Source organism: Nothoprocta perdicaria, unplaced genomic scaffold, assembly GCF_003342845.1.
Source record: "Nothoprocta perdicaria isolate Ctin4 unplaced genomic scaffold, notPer1 scaffold_90, whole genome shotgun sequence".
Classification (NCBI taxonomy): Eukaryota; Metazoa; Chordata; class Aves; order Tinamiformes; family Tinamidae; genus Nothoprocta; species Nothoprocta perdicaria.
Window position 1 is genome coordinate 2,497,931 of NW_020456199.1, and position 17,446 is coordinate 2,515,376.

The following is a 17,446-nucleotide window of genomic DNA, read 5'->3' on the forward strand; positions in this document are numbered from 1 at the left end:
TGACTTTTCTGGGATCCTTCAAAGTCTGATTTTAATGCCGTGTATTCAGGATGATTTGTGTGTGCACACATATGTGCATACACACACAAGGCCAAATTTTCCAAGACATAGACAAAACTGGAACATCCATCTGGARTCTTTTAAAAAGGAAATGGGTTTTCAAAATTTGAGACAGCTTTGGGAAACCTCAAGCTGCTGTACAAACAGATAAATACATTACACACATACCAGTTGATTAGTTTTTGATGAAACTTAAAATGAGTACCCAGTACCAATTTAACTATGAAGGGACTAGCACCCCACCATAATACACACACATGTTCATACACACAATATCCTCCAAGAACATGTGCACTAAACTACGAAGAAAAGAGTCAGAATAAATAAAATAAAAAGGATTCAGCAGAACTGGCTATTTCCAGGTCGGGCAGTCCTGGAAATCTCAGACAACTATATGGAGACAAGAAGAGTTCTATTGCTAATAAGATTCATTTCTGTTCAATATATTTGCTTATTTATTCTCCAGGCTGAACAGGGGATAAAAAACAGATACACATGAAACTGAAAACCGGGGCTCTCTTTTGTTTAGGATCATCCATTGTTGCATCATTTTTCATTGCTGCCAAAGGGCCTGTTTGAACTTCCTGACTGTTCATCACACGTAATTTGAAGTATTTAACATTATGTCAAGAAAATTGCCCACTGTTTCCCCTGTGGAAACCTATGTGAGCTCTATATCTTTAAACTAATTTTACTTAAAGTATTCCATTGAATAGCATGACTGTCTCACTATAATCAGTGCAGCAGTAATGTAATTAATCTCAAAATTGCTGTGGGGAGTACAAGGCATCTCAGTTGCTTGTCGTAACAATCTAAATTAGTGTATTACTGAAAGATGTTGGGGAGGAACAGTTCATTTTAGGTAAATGCTGTCAGGGTATCCATTCTTTCTATTTCTAAAGCTGAAATTAAAACTATCATCATAGTTCTCTTTTTGAAATCCAAATGAATATGTTTTGAGGTGGGAAAGTATAATTAAATTTGATGTGGTATTCCTACAGATGCAGTTTTGCATTTTATAATAATTAAATTTGTTTGAATAAAAATTCATGTTTTATTTAGAAAAGAAAAACTGGTTTGGCTCAAAGCATGCTATTGTATCAGAACAATTCTCCTTTGTCACTGAAACTTCACAGAAGACTGCTCTTTCTTTCCTAAGAAAAAAAAAAAAATTCTTGCTATTTTGCTGTTTTGTACAGCCATCCTGTAACTACTCTGTAAGGAGAGATTTTTTGACCGAGCATGTGGATCCTTTAATGTAGGGCATACCTCAGAGGTGAGTATTAAAGAATCAAATTTAAAAAGGATTCCATTAATAATAGTGATTAATGATAATAAATCACAGAGAACTGCTGGAGCAGATGACTAGAATCCCTTATTTGGTGTTGTTTAACCCTGTCTTCTCTTTGCAAGAACTTAATCAAACATCAAATGAAATGCAAAACATTATCCTAGTGAAAAGGTATAGTAGGAGACAAAAGTAGTATATTGAAGATTGTTTGGCCTCTTTTCCCCTCTGGTGCCACAACACAAGAATGGGAAACATTTTTAGTTTGTGACTACTCTGAAAGGATCAGTAGAGTAAAACTTATCTTTTAAATTTAAGAGATAAATTTTTCAACTACAGATTAAAAAGTAAGAAGGTAAGTTCTTTTCAGGAAAARGGTTGAAACACTTTCTGCTGAGTTAATACACTTAACAGTAATACTATGAACTGTCTTAAAGAGTCAGATACTTCATGTACATGTCATATTTTTTCAGTGGTGATACGAAAGAAAATGCTCAACAATTTAGTGAGACTGTCACCTAATCTGCTCTTTTAATGTATAAGAAATCAAAATGTAAGTAAAACAAGCACTGAATAATTAAAGAAATGCATAACACTAAGGGTCTGATTTTAATTTGCATATTTTTTCCCTTAATAGTGCCTAATTAAGACATCAGTTAAAAAAAAAAAATCCAATCGAACTCCAAGATTTTCTGCACTGAATTAACACTAAGGACTTTTAATGGATGTCTTAATTAGACTTTGTTATTCATGGAAATTTTACACAAATTAAAATCAGGTCCTGCATGCACTGTTCCCAGCTGAGTCTCGGCAAAAAATGCTATATGGAACTGAAAGATTTTTAATCCATGCACAGACAGCAATTTGTAGTTTAAAGCTGACATACTCTCTTTTCACTTTTTTGGGGGAGGCGGGGGGATTTCATTTGCATTGATATTGTAGCCAACAAAAATCACATTCCCTTTGAAGAAAGGTGTGGGTGTAAGGACTGACAGCAAGTTTTAAATGTGCAGAAAGTCATGCAGCCAGAGCTTTGGCCAGTGGACACAGTGACCTTCTGGGCAGCCCAGAGGGSCTTTATCTGTCTTTCAACACAGAAACTATGATGCAGTCTCAACATCTACTGCTCCTGTATCTCAAATGCACACTGAAGGGCCGGTTGCTTCTTGTAAATAGTGTTATCACCCTCTGTAAGGCTTCCATAGAGAAGCACCTCCTGGGTGCAGGATAACCTGAGCACTGTCACCTCAGTTTGCATTCCCAAACCCTCATGAGAACACACTAAAGCACATGCTGCACTCCAGACAAGGCAGCAAACCAGACATCAGGCTGAGCAGCAAAGATTGCATTACACTGACACTGGAAATACTCCAAGTATTGACCAACCAAGACGCAACTAGCAGCTTATCCTATAGTGCCGATCACAGGTTAATGCTATGTGCTGATACTATCATGGAAAGCAGTTTTGCACAGAGCATTTACAGATTACTTCTCTAATAAAAACCACATTAATTTCCCCTATCAGAAACACGCCTGAATCAGCACAGCAGCCAGGAGCTGAGCTGCTCTTGCACATTCTTTGCAAAATGAATSAAAAACAAGGCTGTAGGTCCACGCCATACTCACCACAGTTGTGTTTTTGCACCTGGGCAAAGAATTGCCCAGCGTCTGAGGAAGAACTCAAGCATCACCCTACCAGTGCTCGCCTGCACYGTGGGTCGGTGAATGCACCTTCCTGCCCGGGTACCCACCGTGCACGGTGGACATGCCTGACCTGAGCCCTTCACTCAGCCTCGCTTAAGGGCAAAGCCTGCAGAATCTCTTGCCTTGCATCTCCCGCTTGCTCTAAGCCCAGAGCCAGCGAGACACCCAAGCACACGTTCCTCACAGGAGCTCCTCTGGAGCCTCTTACAGTACCTGGCTGGTCTGTGGGCTGGACGGGTCGTAGGAAGGTACGTAATTCTTCAGCGTATCCTGAGGATTCAGGTGTGGAGGGTATCTGATGGTYGGGTGAGAAAAGTAGCTGGATGGGGCAGGAGGAAGGATAGCTTGTGCTGGAAACGGCAATGGCGACGGTGGAGGAGGAGTTCGAGTTGAGATGACTGGAGGAGACAGAACAAAATTACATAGTCATTTTGCATCATGTTTCATCTAAAATGCTTCACCTCTGCAATACAGTGAAAGAAATAAGCCAGTCCACTGTACTCCTGCTTCAYGGTACTCTGCAGAAAAAACTTCTACATCCTCCTCTCGCATCATCTCAGTCAATGAGATGGCCTGCTGTTCCCAGTTCATAAACTCTGTGTTTTGTTTTGGTTTTGTGGGYTATGCCATCATATTATTTCATTTTTCCTTAAGCATAATAATGATTATCCAGCATAAAAGACAACTGACTTTCAAAGTTTTCCTCTGTGGAGCCCAAATTCATTAACCAAATATTTTACTAAATAAAGAAAAATCTACATTTCTACCCACAGCAATCCAACAGAGGAGAACAAAGTCGCTAAGTCCTAAGAAATGGCTAGTCATCCCTCACTGTATTGTACTCTACCTGCCTCATGTGGGGAGAGGGCAACAACTACTAGGCAATAATGCCATGAATAATTAGTTAACCTTTGTCAAAATGCTAATGAACATTCAACTTCAGGGCCTGGGAAACCACGCCATCCAAAGAAAATATCCTTGGCAAACAAAAAGGCATCTATCCTATACATATTTTTCTTTGCATTCTCTTTTTTTTCCCAGCCCCTACAAACACACACTTCTCTATCTGTAGACTATATGTAAAGCCTAAACAAGCAGCAATGCTTTCCCAGTGAAAGGAATGTACAGAATGTTCTTCTACCGCTGAGCTGTCGAGCTGCGACCAGGAGCATCGCTTCACCATCAATAACCCACTTTATTATACCCTTGCTACACTGCAAAAAGAAGTGGGGGAGGCACTTTCCATTTCTTCAGTTATTTTCAGCTTAATTTCAAGTAGTTTTCTGSGTTTTTTGAGTTGAGGACAAGTGAAAGATAGCCTAGAAAGAAATGTTTTAAATTCACTGTACTTTGCAGTTAAAACCTGAAAATCTCCAGTCAGCACTCACTAACAGAATAGGGTGTCCTGAATGGAAATCAKATGTCCTGGCAAGTAAATAGCTCCCATATAGAATAAGTTATGTCTGTCACTTAAATACACCTGAAAATATACACTAAAGCAGATATAGAGATCTATACATAAAGCCCTGTGTAGGGTCAAAAAGTAATTATTGAAGCTTCTTACTTGACGGACCRTCTTACTTAAATGACAGTCGCGCCAGCTCAGTTTAATCACAAAACATTAGTCACCCTGACATGTGAGAGCTGTGTAAAACAAACACAGGTGAACACAAATCTACCCCTTCTGTCCATGCACTGTCTCTGATATGAAATGTTGAAATCTGCTKTTCTCCTCTGGGCACCCAATACTGCAAGTACTGCAAGTACTTTATACACAGTTTGCAAGGGGAAATGATGAGCCACCAAGCAGAGACTTTTGAGCGTCAAACCGTAATCTGAAGAACCAGGGTCACTGTCACCTCTAAAATTAAACAGACCATGCAGMTGGAATTTCCCTGTTATTCCTGATAAGCTTTAATGATAACTTGCAGGCCATCACATTTGAAGTGACTTCTTCTCACTTTAAGTGGAGTTTCACGATGGATTTCAAGAAATAGATGATGGAAAATATTTATCAGGTCTCTGCCTCCTTGGGCAGCATTCAGAAGAAGCACTGACATCTATTTCATTGTATCACACATTCGACATGATCGTGACTTCTCTATGGCATGTAATCACAATGCWGTCATAACAACAATAGAAGACGGTGCAAGTGGAAGCAGTAAAGACATGGATGGTTTTTCCTCTTACATTTTCTTTGTGCAATTTACAGCCTTTTATTGTTTTTACTGGCTATACTAAGTGCTTTCAGTGACTTGCAAYAGTCAAGCTATCTGAGACATGTCTAATGGGCATTTCTGCAGGGATCTCTCAACCTCTGCAATTTATTTATCTCCCTTACGGCCTCAGAAGTGAAATATTTGGTAGCGAGTCTCCAAGAAAACCTACACAAATGCCATCAGACTGTAGGAAAGAGGGAGAGGCCAAACAAAAGGGAGGAATTTCTTCCTCCATATCTCTCACCACTGTGTGCAACTCCTGGGATTCCTGGGTGGTGATGCTGGGGAAAAGTGCTCAGTCTTGGTGAAGAATCCTGGGGAGATGTAGGACTAAACAGAGGCTTTTCAGGTTTCTTCATTGTAGGAGATGACATATCTGCAAGAGAGAAGCAACATTAACTTAKACGTTAGCTTAAGACCCCTGGGTTACATCTCAGGACACATCGTTTTGCAAACCGAAGAAATTTATTTTTACTGTTCTTACATAAATATTGTTTGGTGATCCAACTCCCCTATGGCCAATAAACTAATTTTAAACTATTGCCTTCCAACTTGAGAATGAAAAATAATCTACTAACTGGTCTTTGTCCTGCAAAACAGAAACTACATTCCTTGCATACCAGACAAGCCAAATAGTGAAGAAATACATGCCTTCAGAACCTCCCCAGACACATTTCCACTCCACAGAACATCACCAAGTCATTTGCTCCTTCAACAGCTGCATAATCTATTGTGTTTTTTAATGGAACACCTACGGTCAGGTGTGTAGTGTAACTGCCATACACATATGCCTCTAAATACATGCCTTTTTATGGTTTTTATTATTTTCTGATTTCAAAACCTTATCCTCCACAAAAGAACAGTGAAACAATGTAACCTTCCTAAGCAAAAAGGATGCTTAAACTTCTTTTTCATATTTTCTGTTTTTCAAGGAGAACCTCCCCACCTCTTCCTTCCACTTTCTCTATCAAGAAAAACATCTCCTTAGAGCTCACTGAATGTAGGTAACATGATAGCAGTGGCAAATGAATTATTTCTGCCAAACAGGGTTATCAGTATTGCATAATGCAATCTTACTCTTTCTGAAAGCTTAAATTAATTAAAAAACTTTTAGGCTACTTTGCACTGAATTAAGTTACTCCAAAGTTAATTATAACATTTATTTATTTTAGGACACACATCAGCATTGTAGATGGTTCAATTCCAAATCAACGGGACCAGCTCAAGCTTGAAGTGCAGCTCATTTCATAAGTGCTTCACTGGACTGAGGCCACATTGCAGCTGACCTTCCTACACGGACCATGCTGCTCTTATCCTTAAGTGATTTTGGCACTTTTCGTAGTGGTGCACTGTGCTGTGCTATTCCTGGGGACACTAAATCTTTTGGGAAGTTGTAGTTAGGGCCATGCTTAGTAACGGGAGTGCCCTTCCAAAAGCAAATTTACCGAGTACTTTCACAGAATCACAGATTCACAGAATATTTAAGGTTGGAAGGGACCTCTACAGATCATCTAGTCCAACCTTCCTGCTCAAGCAGGCACACCTACAGCATGTGGCACAGGGTGGCATCCAGGTGGGTTTTGAAGACCTCCAGAGTAGGAGACTCCACAACCTCCCTGGGCAGCCTGTTCCACTGCTCTGTCACCCTCACAGTAAAGAAGTTGCTCCTCACCTGGAGACGGAACTTCYTRTGCTCCAGCTTGTGGCCATTACCCCTCGTCCTGTCGCTGGCCACCAGTGAGAACAGCYTGTCCCCTTCCTCCCTGCATTCWCCCTTCCTGAACTTATACATATTAATCATATCCCCTCTGAGCCGTCTCTTCTCCAGAGAAAACAGGCCCAGCTCACTCAGCCTCTCTTCATACGAGAGATGTTCCATTCCCTTAATCATCCTGGTTGCCCTTCTCTGGACCCTCTCGAGAAGCTCCACTTCCCTCTTAYACTGGGGAGCTCAGAACTGCACACAGTACTCCAGGTACTTTCTGAGCCTGCTGCAGCTGCAGCGTGGGTTTTCACCCCAAAACAGAGCCTCTCTCACAGAGAGACCGCTTGGCCTCTCTGATGCTCTATTATTATTATCTATTTCTATTATTATTATACTAATTTGTCACTTTTTTACGTTGTTGTCAAGGCATCAAGTGCTGGCAGAGGTAACTCTAGCCATCTTAGTCAAATTCAGTAAATAAACCCTTGCTGTGAGAGAAAATGGAGGGATATTTTATTTATTTGTATCTATCAGCRGAGGGCAAAAACAACCTTAGTAAACGGTTACACTTTCAGCAAAAGTCACTTACTCTGCTATGCTATAGAAACCATTTATAAAACTATATTTTTAAAACTGAGTCTTGTGTAGATATCCCATCATAAAAGACGCAYTAATTCTGGAATGATTTTCAAATATTTCACTGTGTTCTTATTTTGTACTCAAGAAACAGCCTTAGCTTCTTTATTTAAATTTAGTCCAAGAGGAGGAAGCTTCTCACTCCTCCATAGGGCAAAATTAACCAGCTACTGGCTTTGCACTGCGGTTCTCTATGTGCCCAATCTTCCTCTGCAAAAGGCACTCAAGTATGCCTGCGAGCTTGTGATTTCMGCCTTCCACTATCACTCCGTGTCCAGCAAAAGCAACCAGAGAACTTACTAGTAACCAAATASCTTGATAAAATTCTTTTGGGGACTAAGATCGGTAATATCACGTATAGAGTATCACAAAAGAGAGGGTGTACAAACAGTTGAAATTTATTTCTAATTAGAAGTACTGCAGCCAGTACTTCTAATTTTCCCTAAGGAATGAACAAGCCAGGGGCTGGAGGTAAAGGACCTTTCACTTGCGTAAAGCCAGTATCCAGTAAAAGACCTCGTGGAAGAAAAAAATGCCTAGCTCCTCTGAAGTTGTGCACATGTCTGCAGAGCAGATTTTTGGAGTGCAACAGAGATTTAATTTGGTTAGTGACTGTTACTTCATTAATCAAGCAAGAACTGTTGTGCTTGTCAAAACCAAAATATTTTAATTGCTCAAAGAAGAATGCTATATGAAGTGTGATGTAATCTGAGAATCCATTAGCCCCCCAGTGGTACCACTAATTTGAAAAGACTTTACTGTAGAGAGGACTGGTGATTATTGTAGCCCTTGAATTTTGTTTTAGACTATGTCTTATTTCTTTCTCCTATTTCCAAAAAAAAAAAAAAAAAAAGTAACTTCAGTCAGTGGATAAAAGCAGTATAAATCACAAAGCTAATACAATGAACTTCTACTAGAGAGATCATTTCCTCATCAAGGTGAGTGCCAACTGGCAGTCAATAATACAAAATTTGGCACTGCCAGAAACTTACTCATTACTTGCAAAACCAGAGACTTTAATGTACCTTATGCAGCTCACCACCACAAGGTAATTTCAGGACAATGTCATATACAGCGTATGCAAATTCAGAGGATCTCAGCTGAAATGCAGCACCCTCTTTGTTAAAACAATGTACCGATGCCGCATTGTGAAGTCATTCCACGGCCACCTCCCTGCCTTGTTCTCCCGGTGCATGCACTGACATCATAATGGAGCATTCATGTCCTATTCACAGTGGAATAACAGATGCAGCCTACAGGGGTGCCAGAACAATCACTGTTTGTATAGGTTATGAAGAAAGACTGCAGTGGTCTCCTGCTTGACCAAGAGAGTAGGCTTACAGCTTTAGTAACAAATCACACAAATTACACTTTGGAAAATAACCAGTTATAAAAGCAAAAACTTAAAAAGGCACAAAAAAAATGGTCAGGTAGTTTTCCACTGTCTTCAATTTTGCTCCTAAAAAAAAACCTCATGCCTTCAATAAAGCAGCATGAGTTAAGGTGACAGAGAGACTTGATATAATTTCACCAATAGCTTCAACAAAACAGAAATTGCATATTGTTGTCATTTTAAAAAGTATCTGCTTTCTTTTGCTTTGTGAGATACCATCTACCTGCTAAATATAGCTTAATTATATACTGATAACTATATAGTGAGTGACAAACAGAGGTCACAGAAACAGGCTATTTGTTTTTATGTCTGTGTCAGAGTTTCAGAAATGAAATTCCAATCCTTATTGCTTTGAGAATGAAAGTAAAACAGCTTCCACTGTGATTTATTTTCAGATTTTTGGAAAAATGCTAAGTGTACACGAAAAGAAGAAAGAAGSCAAAAGCAGCCGGACAAAGTTATCAGAAGGTCAACATTAATCAGAACACACTGTGTCCTGTCCTGCCTAGAATTTTCTCCAAATGTGAAAAACAGATTATGTTTTTCTAAAATTCCAAATGCTGTTCCAAATCATTCTTTCCTATATGCTGGTATTACCATGGAGATATAGCCTGTATGCAGCTAAATGGTGAAATGATATAAATTGTAAAGCATCACATAAAAAGATGTATGTGCTTATGGAAATAAAAAGGGTTAGATGAACTCATCTCCCAACAAGGTAATTCCATCTACAYAGGCAGAGGAGGGCTGCTGTGAAGCTCAGCGTATGTAGCCTGCTCATGAGCAGCTTGCACAAATGGTGCTCCAGATGCATATCTGCCCAAGACAGCCCAAGGCAACAATTTTGATCAATTCTAATGTGATAAAATGCTGCAGGGAAAGTGTGCAGAAACATGTTTACGTCAGCCTTTAATTAAATGGTTGCTCACTTCCAAAGAACCTTAGGAAACACTAATGAGACATAAGTTTTGTCAATTTCCTCATCAAAGCAAAGACCCTCTTCCTCAGTGTGATGCAGCTTGTCATCCAAGCAGTTCCCTGGATAAACACTGCATAGTACCCCAAGCAGCAAGCCACCTGTCAAAAGGATTTTACTGGAATCCAGTGGTGATCCAGGACAAGTTCAAACGTCCACTTGACTGCTCTGGGACCCCTGATCTGCTTTCTTGTGCAATGCTGCAACATGGCTGCTTTTCTTTTTTTTTGCTCATGACACATGCCGAGTAGCAGAAAAAGAAGAAATAAAGAATAAACAAATACCAAATCTGTTCTAATCCAATTTATTCTTTATCTCTTCTTATTAATATCTTTTCTACAGCTTAATTTCACCAGTCTTTCTTTACAAGGCACACTCCTGTAGACAACAATCTGTTAAGATTCATTTACAACTCATTAGTGTAGCATTGCCTCCAGAGAAATCAAGATAAATCCATGTTCAACTTACTGTTTATACAACTGGAGTGAAAGTGGGAAAGCTACAGGGTCCACAGAATTACTGGCATACTGTAAGAGACACCTATTTATGCCTTACTTTTAAAGAAATTTTTTTTTTTTTGCCAGGGACAGTATATCTGGGTTAATTTCTGCTGTCAGGGAATACTATGGACATGGCATTCAGCTGGGCCTCACCTTCCCCTGCTTCACATGGGTAGTAGGTACTCTTGTGCTAMATACATGTAAAATCCTATTAAGATTTTGAATTCATGACTGTAAGAAGATGATAATTCATGCCTACTCTACACAGTAGAGTAAGTTTTGCTTTACATCAGAGCAATCAGAATAAATCTGCTCAGAGTAACCAAATTTTGGAGATGATGAGCCTGATTCCTTCAACATTAAAGGCATTCGGCATCCCTCTCTTCTGTGGACCTTGGTAAGACACTTGACACAGAATATTTGTGCCTGAGTGACTTAAAATGAGAGATGCCTCCCATGCATTTTAAAAAAAGGACATAGTCTGTCCCAAAAGCTTGGTATTGGGGCTACATGGAAAACAAGAGTGCATGAATCCAAAACACTTTAAATAATTTATTCTCTTCCTCCAAAAGAAACTGTGACTTCTGTTTTTTTTGTGAATAAAAGGCAGGGAAGGTCAGATGCACCTGACAGCTTGATGTCTGAGATACTCGAAGCCTGGGACAGAGAAGCACCTGCCTACATCCCTGTCCAGCGTCAGGCAGAGATCAAGCTTCACATATGGTCCTCCCATGTCTGAAGTCAGTACCCTGGCCATCTGTTTGTTAGCTAATCTGAGCCCTGTTGTCTCCATCATAAATTTTATCTTGGACCACAGAGATACCTTGCTAACACCTTTTATTGAAAAGATTCTTTTATTTCCATTATATATGGAAAAATCAATACAACACTCCAGATTKGTCCTGTTTAGTGACTTTCTGAAACACATAGACCAGCTCTCTCACTCTGAAGAGCCACTCTTTTGAGAGAAATCATGACGTCTGTGGTGAAGATAGATAGCATTGCATAGCAGCTGCAAGCTCTGAATTTAAGGAGACGCGTGAGTGAGTTTGGAGACAGAGATGCACTCTTTACATCTAACAACCTGATATCAACATCATTTTTGCTTCTTCATTGGCTACAGGTAAACATTTTATATATGCATATCTTATGTTTCAATGGATAAGCATTTGATCATCTCCCACTCTTGATCAACACACTGAGTTCCATTGTTATTTTCACAGGCATACCTCCAGTATTGAGCAATGCACTCTATCATGACACTGGTTTTCCTACCACCAACCTTCCCCAAGGCTAATAAAAAAATTTGCATTTCACACTAGGTAAAACATTTTGCTCTGTCATATTTTGTGATCAGTGGTGAAAGGCCGAAGACAAGAAACTAGACAGCTTTCTTCAATGCTGTTTTCAGTAGTGGAAGCTGGAGAGCTAAACACTACAACAACTTGCAATTCAAACAAATAATGGCAAAACAAGAATCAATCTTTTACAACAACTGAGTTACATCTTGCTTCATTCTCACTTAATTATTTTCAAATAAATTTTGTTATTTTCTTCCMGTACTCAAAAAATACATATGTATCTAAGAGAAATAAGTGATGCAAGAAATTTCAGCCTATCAAAACACTTGAAAAGCCAGAAATCCTTTAGGATGAGGAAAACATGTAATTATTTTATCCTTAACCACAGGCAAACTTGAAAAGTATTGATTTTCATTGCCAGTCTGCTGCTCTGTCCAACTCAGACAGGGTTCACACAGAAGGTAGAAGTGCTGTGCCTACATACCCCTATATGTGCCAGGATACAGGAAAACTTGAAAGGTCTAGGTAATAAACAAGCAGTAGGATATTTTCTATTTTTGTGTGCAATTAACTGTATCAAGATCAACAACTGATTTTTTTCATTATGCTATATGTTATCCTAACTTTTATGAATATAAAGTAAACCAACTCTATGCAGTTCTGGAAATCTTAAAAATATGTTTGTCAGCACTTGAAAAGTAAAATTCCAGTGTACTGTTATATCCTGGTTAGGGTATTTGGAACCCTCCATACACATTTCCTTTTTTTTTTTTTTTTTTTTTAAAAATAGTTAAATCAAATTCAATTTAAAAATCAGGAAAAGAGAAAAGATGTAGACAGTGAATTACAACACTAATATTGAATACAGACACATCAAAAGACACCCACATCCCGAAGTAATTTTCACATATGACATGTAGGTAATTAACAATAGGCACTGAGGAGCTTATTCCTCCTTATGTTTACATCTAACCTCTAACACTGAAAGGCTGAAACTATGCCAAACTCTCCTGTAAGAAGAGTGGGCAGTAACTTCTATCCTAAAGACTAATAACTTGCTTCATCAGAAGGAAGCARTAAATCTAGCAGGGAAGCATATTAGGATTATATGTTAGGCAGAATGACTGTTCAAAGGCTAACCTGTGAGTAGAAAAATACCATTTTTCCCAAGGCAGAAGCCTGCTAGCACAAAGCTGGCCAGTCTTCCTCATCCAGCGTGTCCCCACCAGTGTCTCAACAAGTCAGAGGGTGGCTGGACATGGCTTTGCCCCATCAGACAGCTTCTTCCCAACACTTTGTACTGAACTCATGCAGCCACCACTTCATGCATCAGCACTGAGCGAGGGATGCCCCAAGGAAYGGCTCGGGATCAGAGCTCATTGCCTGGTTACCTGCTAGAAATTGGTTGGAAACTGCAAGGAGTGATGCCCACTTGAAGAAAAAAAAAAATGAGGTGAGTAAAAAGTGTCAGACTAAAAATATTTACTGCTGCTATTGAAAATGTGCTACAATAGATACCCACGGTCATTTCCAAATACCCAAGAGGTCCAAAGTACTCTGAAGTGACACAAATAACCTTAGCCAGTTACTTTAGGTTACTTTAGGTACTTGACTTTGCACTTCAGAAATAGATTGGAGCATTTCATCATCGATGAATCACTCTTAAGAGATTTAGTTACAGTAGATATCCGTGATAAAAGAGCATTATGGAGGACTATAAGAAAATCTCATTAAAAAGCCAAACACATTATACCAGTGTTAGAGTACATTTTAGTCATTTATTAAATTATCCTACAGAAAGTCATCCAAACTCCAAGGAAAACTGTGTAACTGCAGCATCTTATTAATGCTGAAAACCCAAGGAACTTGGCCTAGTAAAAGAAATCAATATTATAACCTTAACTGCAAAAGACAGAAATATATTCATGATTTCTAACATGATAGGATTAAAGAGGCATTTGAGATAAAATAATTTAAGGGGAGCTCTTGATTTAGAAGCATTTAAATTTTTATTGCCATTATAGTCTATATTTGTAATAGTCTAGGATGGTTTAATAGATGTGATACATTAATTAAATAATAGATCCATCTGGGGAACAGTTGGGAACTGAGATAAAATCTTTAACTCACACTTAAAAATATGACTTTGAGCAAGTTTGATGTGGTTTGCAGGAAAGAGAAAAGAGAAATGAAGAACCTTTTCAGATCTACTAATGTGGATAGCATAGAAACAGAACATCTATTAGTACTTATGAAAAGGAGAGAAGCCCAGAAAAGTTACAGTGTTTGGCCTAGGTTCATTTTTGTCCATCTTAGAAATGTACCATGACTGGTGAAAAGACAATGCAGACATCTATGATTCAATATCCTTTCTTTTTTCTTTTTTTTTTTGGAGGGGGAATAATTAAAATATCCTAAACCATGTAGGACAGGTCAATGCAGGGAAAAAAAACAATTGTTTTTACGATTTCTGAGAGCTGAAGGATCTAATCMGTTTTAAAAATACCAACAAAACTTGTTTTTCAACAACACTGGGATAAGACAATTAGACATAATAGCTCCTGAGGCAAATCTTGTTTTCACGTATACATTACACCACTAACTTCAGGTAATGGACATTTAGGGTGTCCATTAAGGACATTTTCAAGGAAACAGGATGTTGCCAGAGCATATAGATCTTCACCAAACTAATGCTGCCATGTTCATATGAAAAATATCATTTTGTACTTACACTCTCCATTGATTCACAGGAGAGACGCATACACTAGCCCTGAGAACATTCAACTCACTAATCACACCCAGAAAATATTAAACAATAGGCCTCATCACAATGTAATTTTCAAAATAAAAGACAAAGAACCTATAATAAGGTTTTGTTACAATGACTTTATTAAGCAAATAACAGCCATTTAGAAGAATGCAAAAAAAAAATCAAATCTTTTTGTATACTTTCTTCTGCATCTCTCATTGTCTTTCTTTCTGTCTGCTTTTTTAAATGTTGTGTTATTCTTCACTCACTCTGCAGTGTGCATGAGCTGAAAGAAAAGTCAGATCCTCACTCTGCCCAGAGTGGAAACATCATTAGCTGCTACTCTGAATATTTCTAGAAACTTATAAATATATTGTAAATTGGTCCTCAAGCTATTCCAAACACAGAAAAGTTCAGATCATGAGATCCCTGCGTCACTGGCATCCCCAAATTTCTTTGTAAACCACTGCTTTTGTTTAGCCACCTCAGTTTACAATTGCTGAGGAAACTGATACTATCTCTGTTCATTTATTTTGGAAGGGAGTATAAACTTAACTTTATTCTCACCCAGTAATGGAGGATATAAACATCCTTGATGTAGAAAAAACTTTGCTCATTTTAAGATACTCATTTTAAGTTCATGGATTTTTTTTCTTTCTCTGTCTTTTTAAATAAAGACATTTTGAAAGCTCCCTCACCTATTTTTCAAAACCTAGCACTTTTAAAGCTCTAAGGGAAAGGAAGCCCTTTTCATTATGAAAGTAATATTTAACTTCAAGTGCCAGCACTTGTAAAATTGACACTATGGAAACCCAAAGTAAGCCAATTCCCTGCTGATTTTCAATTTATTTTAATTACCATGGCAGAAATACTGATTTTAAAAAAACAGACATAATGCCCTTTGATTGATCACTACCAACTTCACATTCCTCAGCCAAAAAGAAAGAGGAGAATCCAATTTGCAGGCTGGCAGACTGGTCTTTTTGCTCATGCTCATGCTAACATGATGCCACTATGTACAGCAGAGCTCAAAGAGAAGCTACAACAAGCCAGGGGAGAGAAGCTACAACTAAGACTTTTCTTTGGAAATACACTTTAAAGTTATTCTTGGTGACCTCCTACTTTAAGATAGTTAGGATCATTGATGCTTGGAAAAGCATGCAAGAGTCAGCTTTGGACTTTGGTGCCCATAAAAAGCTTTTTAAAACAAAAAATTCAGACAGATCCACAAGGTAAGTGTATGTGTGTGTGTGTGTGTGTGTGTGTGTGTGTGTATATATATATATATATATATGTAAGTGTTTATGTATGTATGTGTAGGTATACATTGATTAAAGAGTATTTGGAAATACTAAAAAGAATACAAAGATGTAACAGGTTGCTAAAAAGGCATAAAACACTTTAAAACATGCTTTGACATACAAGTATTTTGAGAGTTAAAAGCATAGAAACACTTAACAGATATTCATCAGGGTATGGAGGATGAACTCATCTGTTAGATGGAGACTATGGCTTTCTAAAGCATTAACCTTCAGAAGGAGCACCCGGGGGTGGAAACACCCCTGCCCCCTGCCCAAGGCAGGCCACCAGGAAGCCCAGGTGCTCTGCCACCGTCCTCAGCTCCTGCACCGCGTTAACTACTTCCTCTTTTAGCTCCCTCACTTCGGAAATGAGCACGTCCATCTGCGAGAGTCCGCGAGAAGAAGTCCCCACCAGGACAGAGCCATCGGGAAGGAGCCCGATGGGGAAGGAGTGTCCGGCGGGCAGGGAGGGAGCAAAAGGGGACAAGTGTCCGGAGGAGGGGTATCCAGCAAGGGGGGCYGGGGCCGCAGGAGTGGAGGGTCCAGCAGCTGCCGGCCAGTCAACGGGTGAAGGGGGTCCCGCGGGTTCAGTTTTAATGACATGCTGGCATCTTGACTCTTGACTGTTGGCAGAGGTGGGTGAGGTGTGAGGGAGGGAACAGGATGAGGCAACTGTAAAATTAAAATTCACTTCATTGTATATTGACAGTCAGCACTTCCCAACACCTGACTACTACAGAAATCCACATGAATCTCTCCACCTTTATCGCAACAGCAAGCATTGTTGATAATGCCTGTTTTATTTATTTACAGTATACCCAGTGCTGTAACACTTCGACAATAAAGGAGGTCTCAAGGACAACTGCCAGGCTTGTCTGGGATTGTGTCAAAGAATTCATTTTTTCAAAACGGTTTTTAGGAGCGAAGCCATAGGTGCATATACTGGCTCTATTCTTCAGATAATCCTTTCAGATTAAATTTAAGGAAAATGTATCCACTTTACTTACCAGGTAATAAATTGAGATGTTCACCAACCATTCCTGGGCAGCTAGTTTTAGCCATGTGGAATTTTTCAATCGCTCTTACTTTTGTCATTTTTTTTTTATTTTTTTGCTATTTTTTAACTTAAGCCTTAAGCCTAAGTCTGCTCAGAATTTCAAAGATGCTCAGCAAACGTAACTGTGCAGCTATTTCAATCTATTTCACAAAGTATTAGTATTCAACTGCAGGAAAACAGTTTTGTTTGGTACAGAGAGCATACAGAATTCAGTAACAGCAACCTGGAAGGCTGACAAAGATTTACAGCATGCAACTTTTTAAATCCATATATATTTCCAGTCGGTAAAAATATAGCTAGGACGTGATCCAGACACTACTGAAATTAAAAAGACATTCAAGTGGAAAAACTGAAGTACAACAGAGAATAAATAACTTGAAAAAGATCTTACAGCAGGCACAGAAATTGAATTTCTAAATGTTATAGTAGGTCTCTATTTACTAAGTAATGCACCATCCTGCCTGATGGAAAACTTTGTACCTACTTAGGGACTTTTGGAGCATGGTTAGTTTCTTGAAAGATTTATGACAGGAAGAAGATGAAAGAGTTTTTTTTTT

General features: G+C 38.8%; 1 protein-coding gene across 4 annotated transcripts in view; it reads right to left on the bottom strand.

The window, feature by feature from the left end:
• The window catches only part of NFIB (nuclear factor I B), a 163,399-nt gene that overhangs the window by 29,660 nt on the left and 116,293 nt on the right, over positions 1-17,446 (bottom strand). For all 4 annotated transcript variants that reach the window (XM_026052726.1, XM_026052725.1, XM_026052728.1 and 1 more), the window contains exons 7-8: positions 5,516-5,647; positions 3,266-3,450 (exon numbers count right to left, since the gene is read on the bottom strand). In XM_026052726.1, the coding sequence (XP_025908511.1) occupies positions 3,266-3,450; positions 5,516-5,647 (317 nt within the window). The remainder of the gene's footprint in view (positions 1-3,265; positions 3,451-5,515; positions 5,648-17,446) is intronic.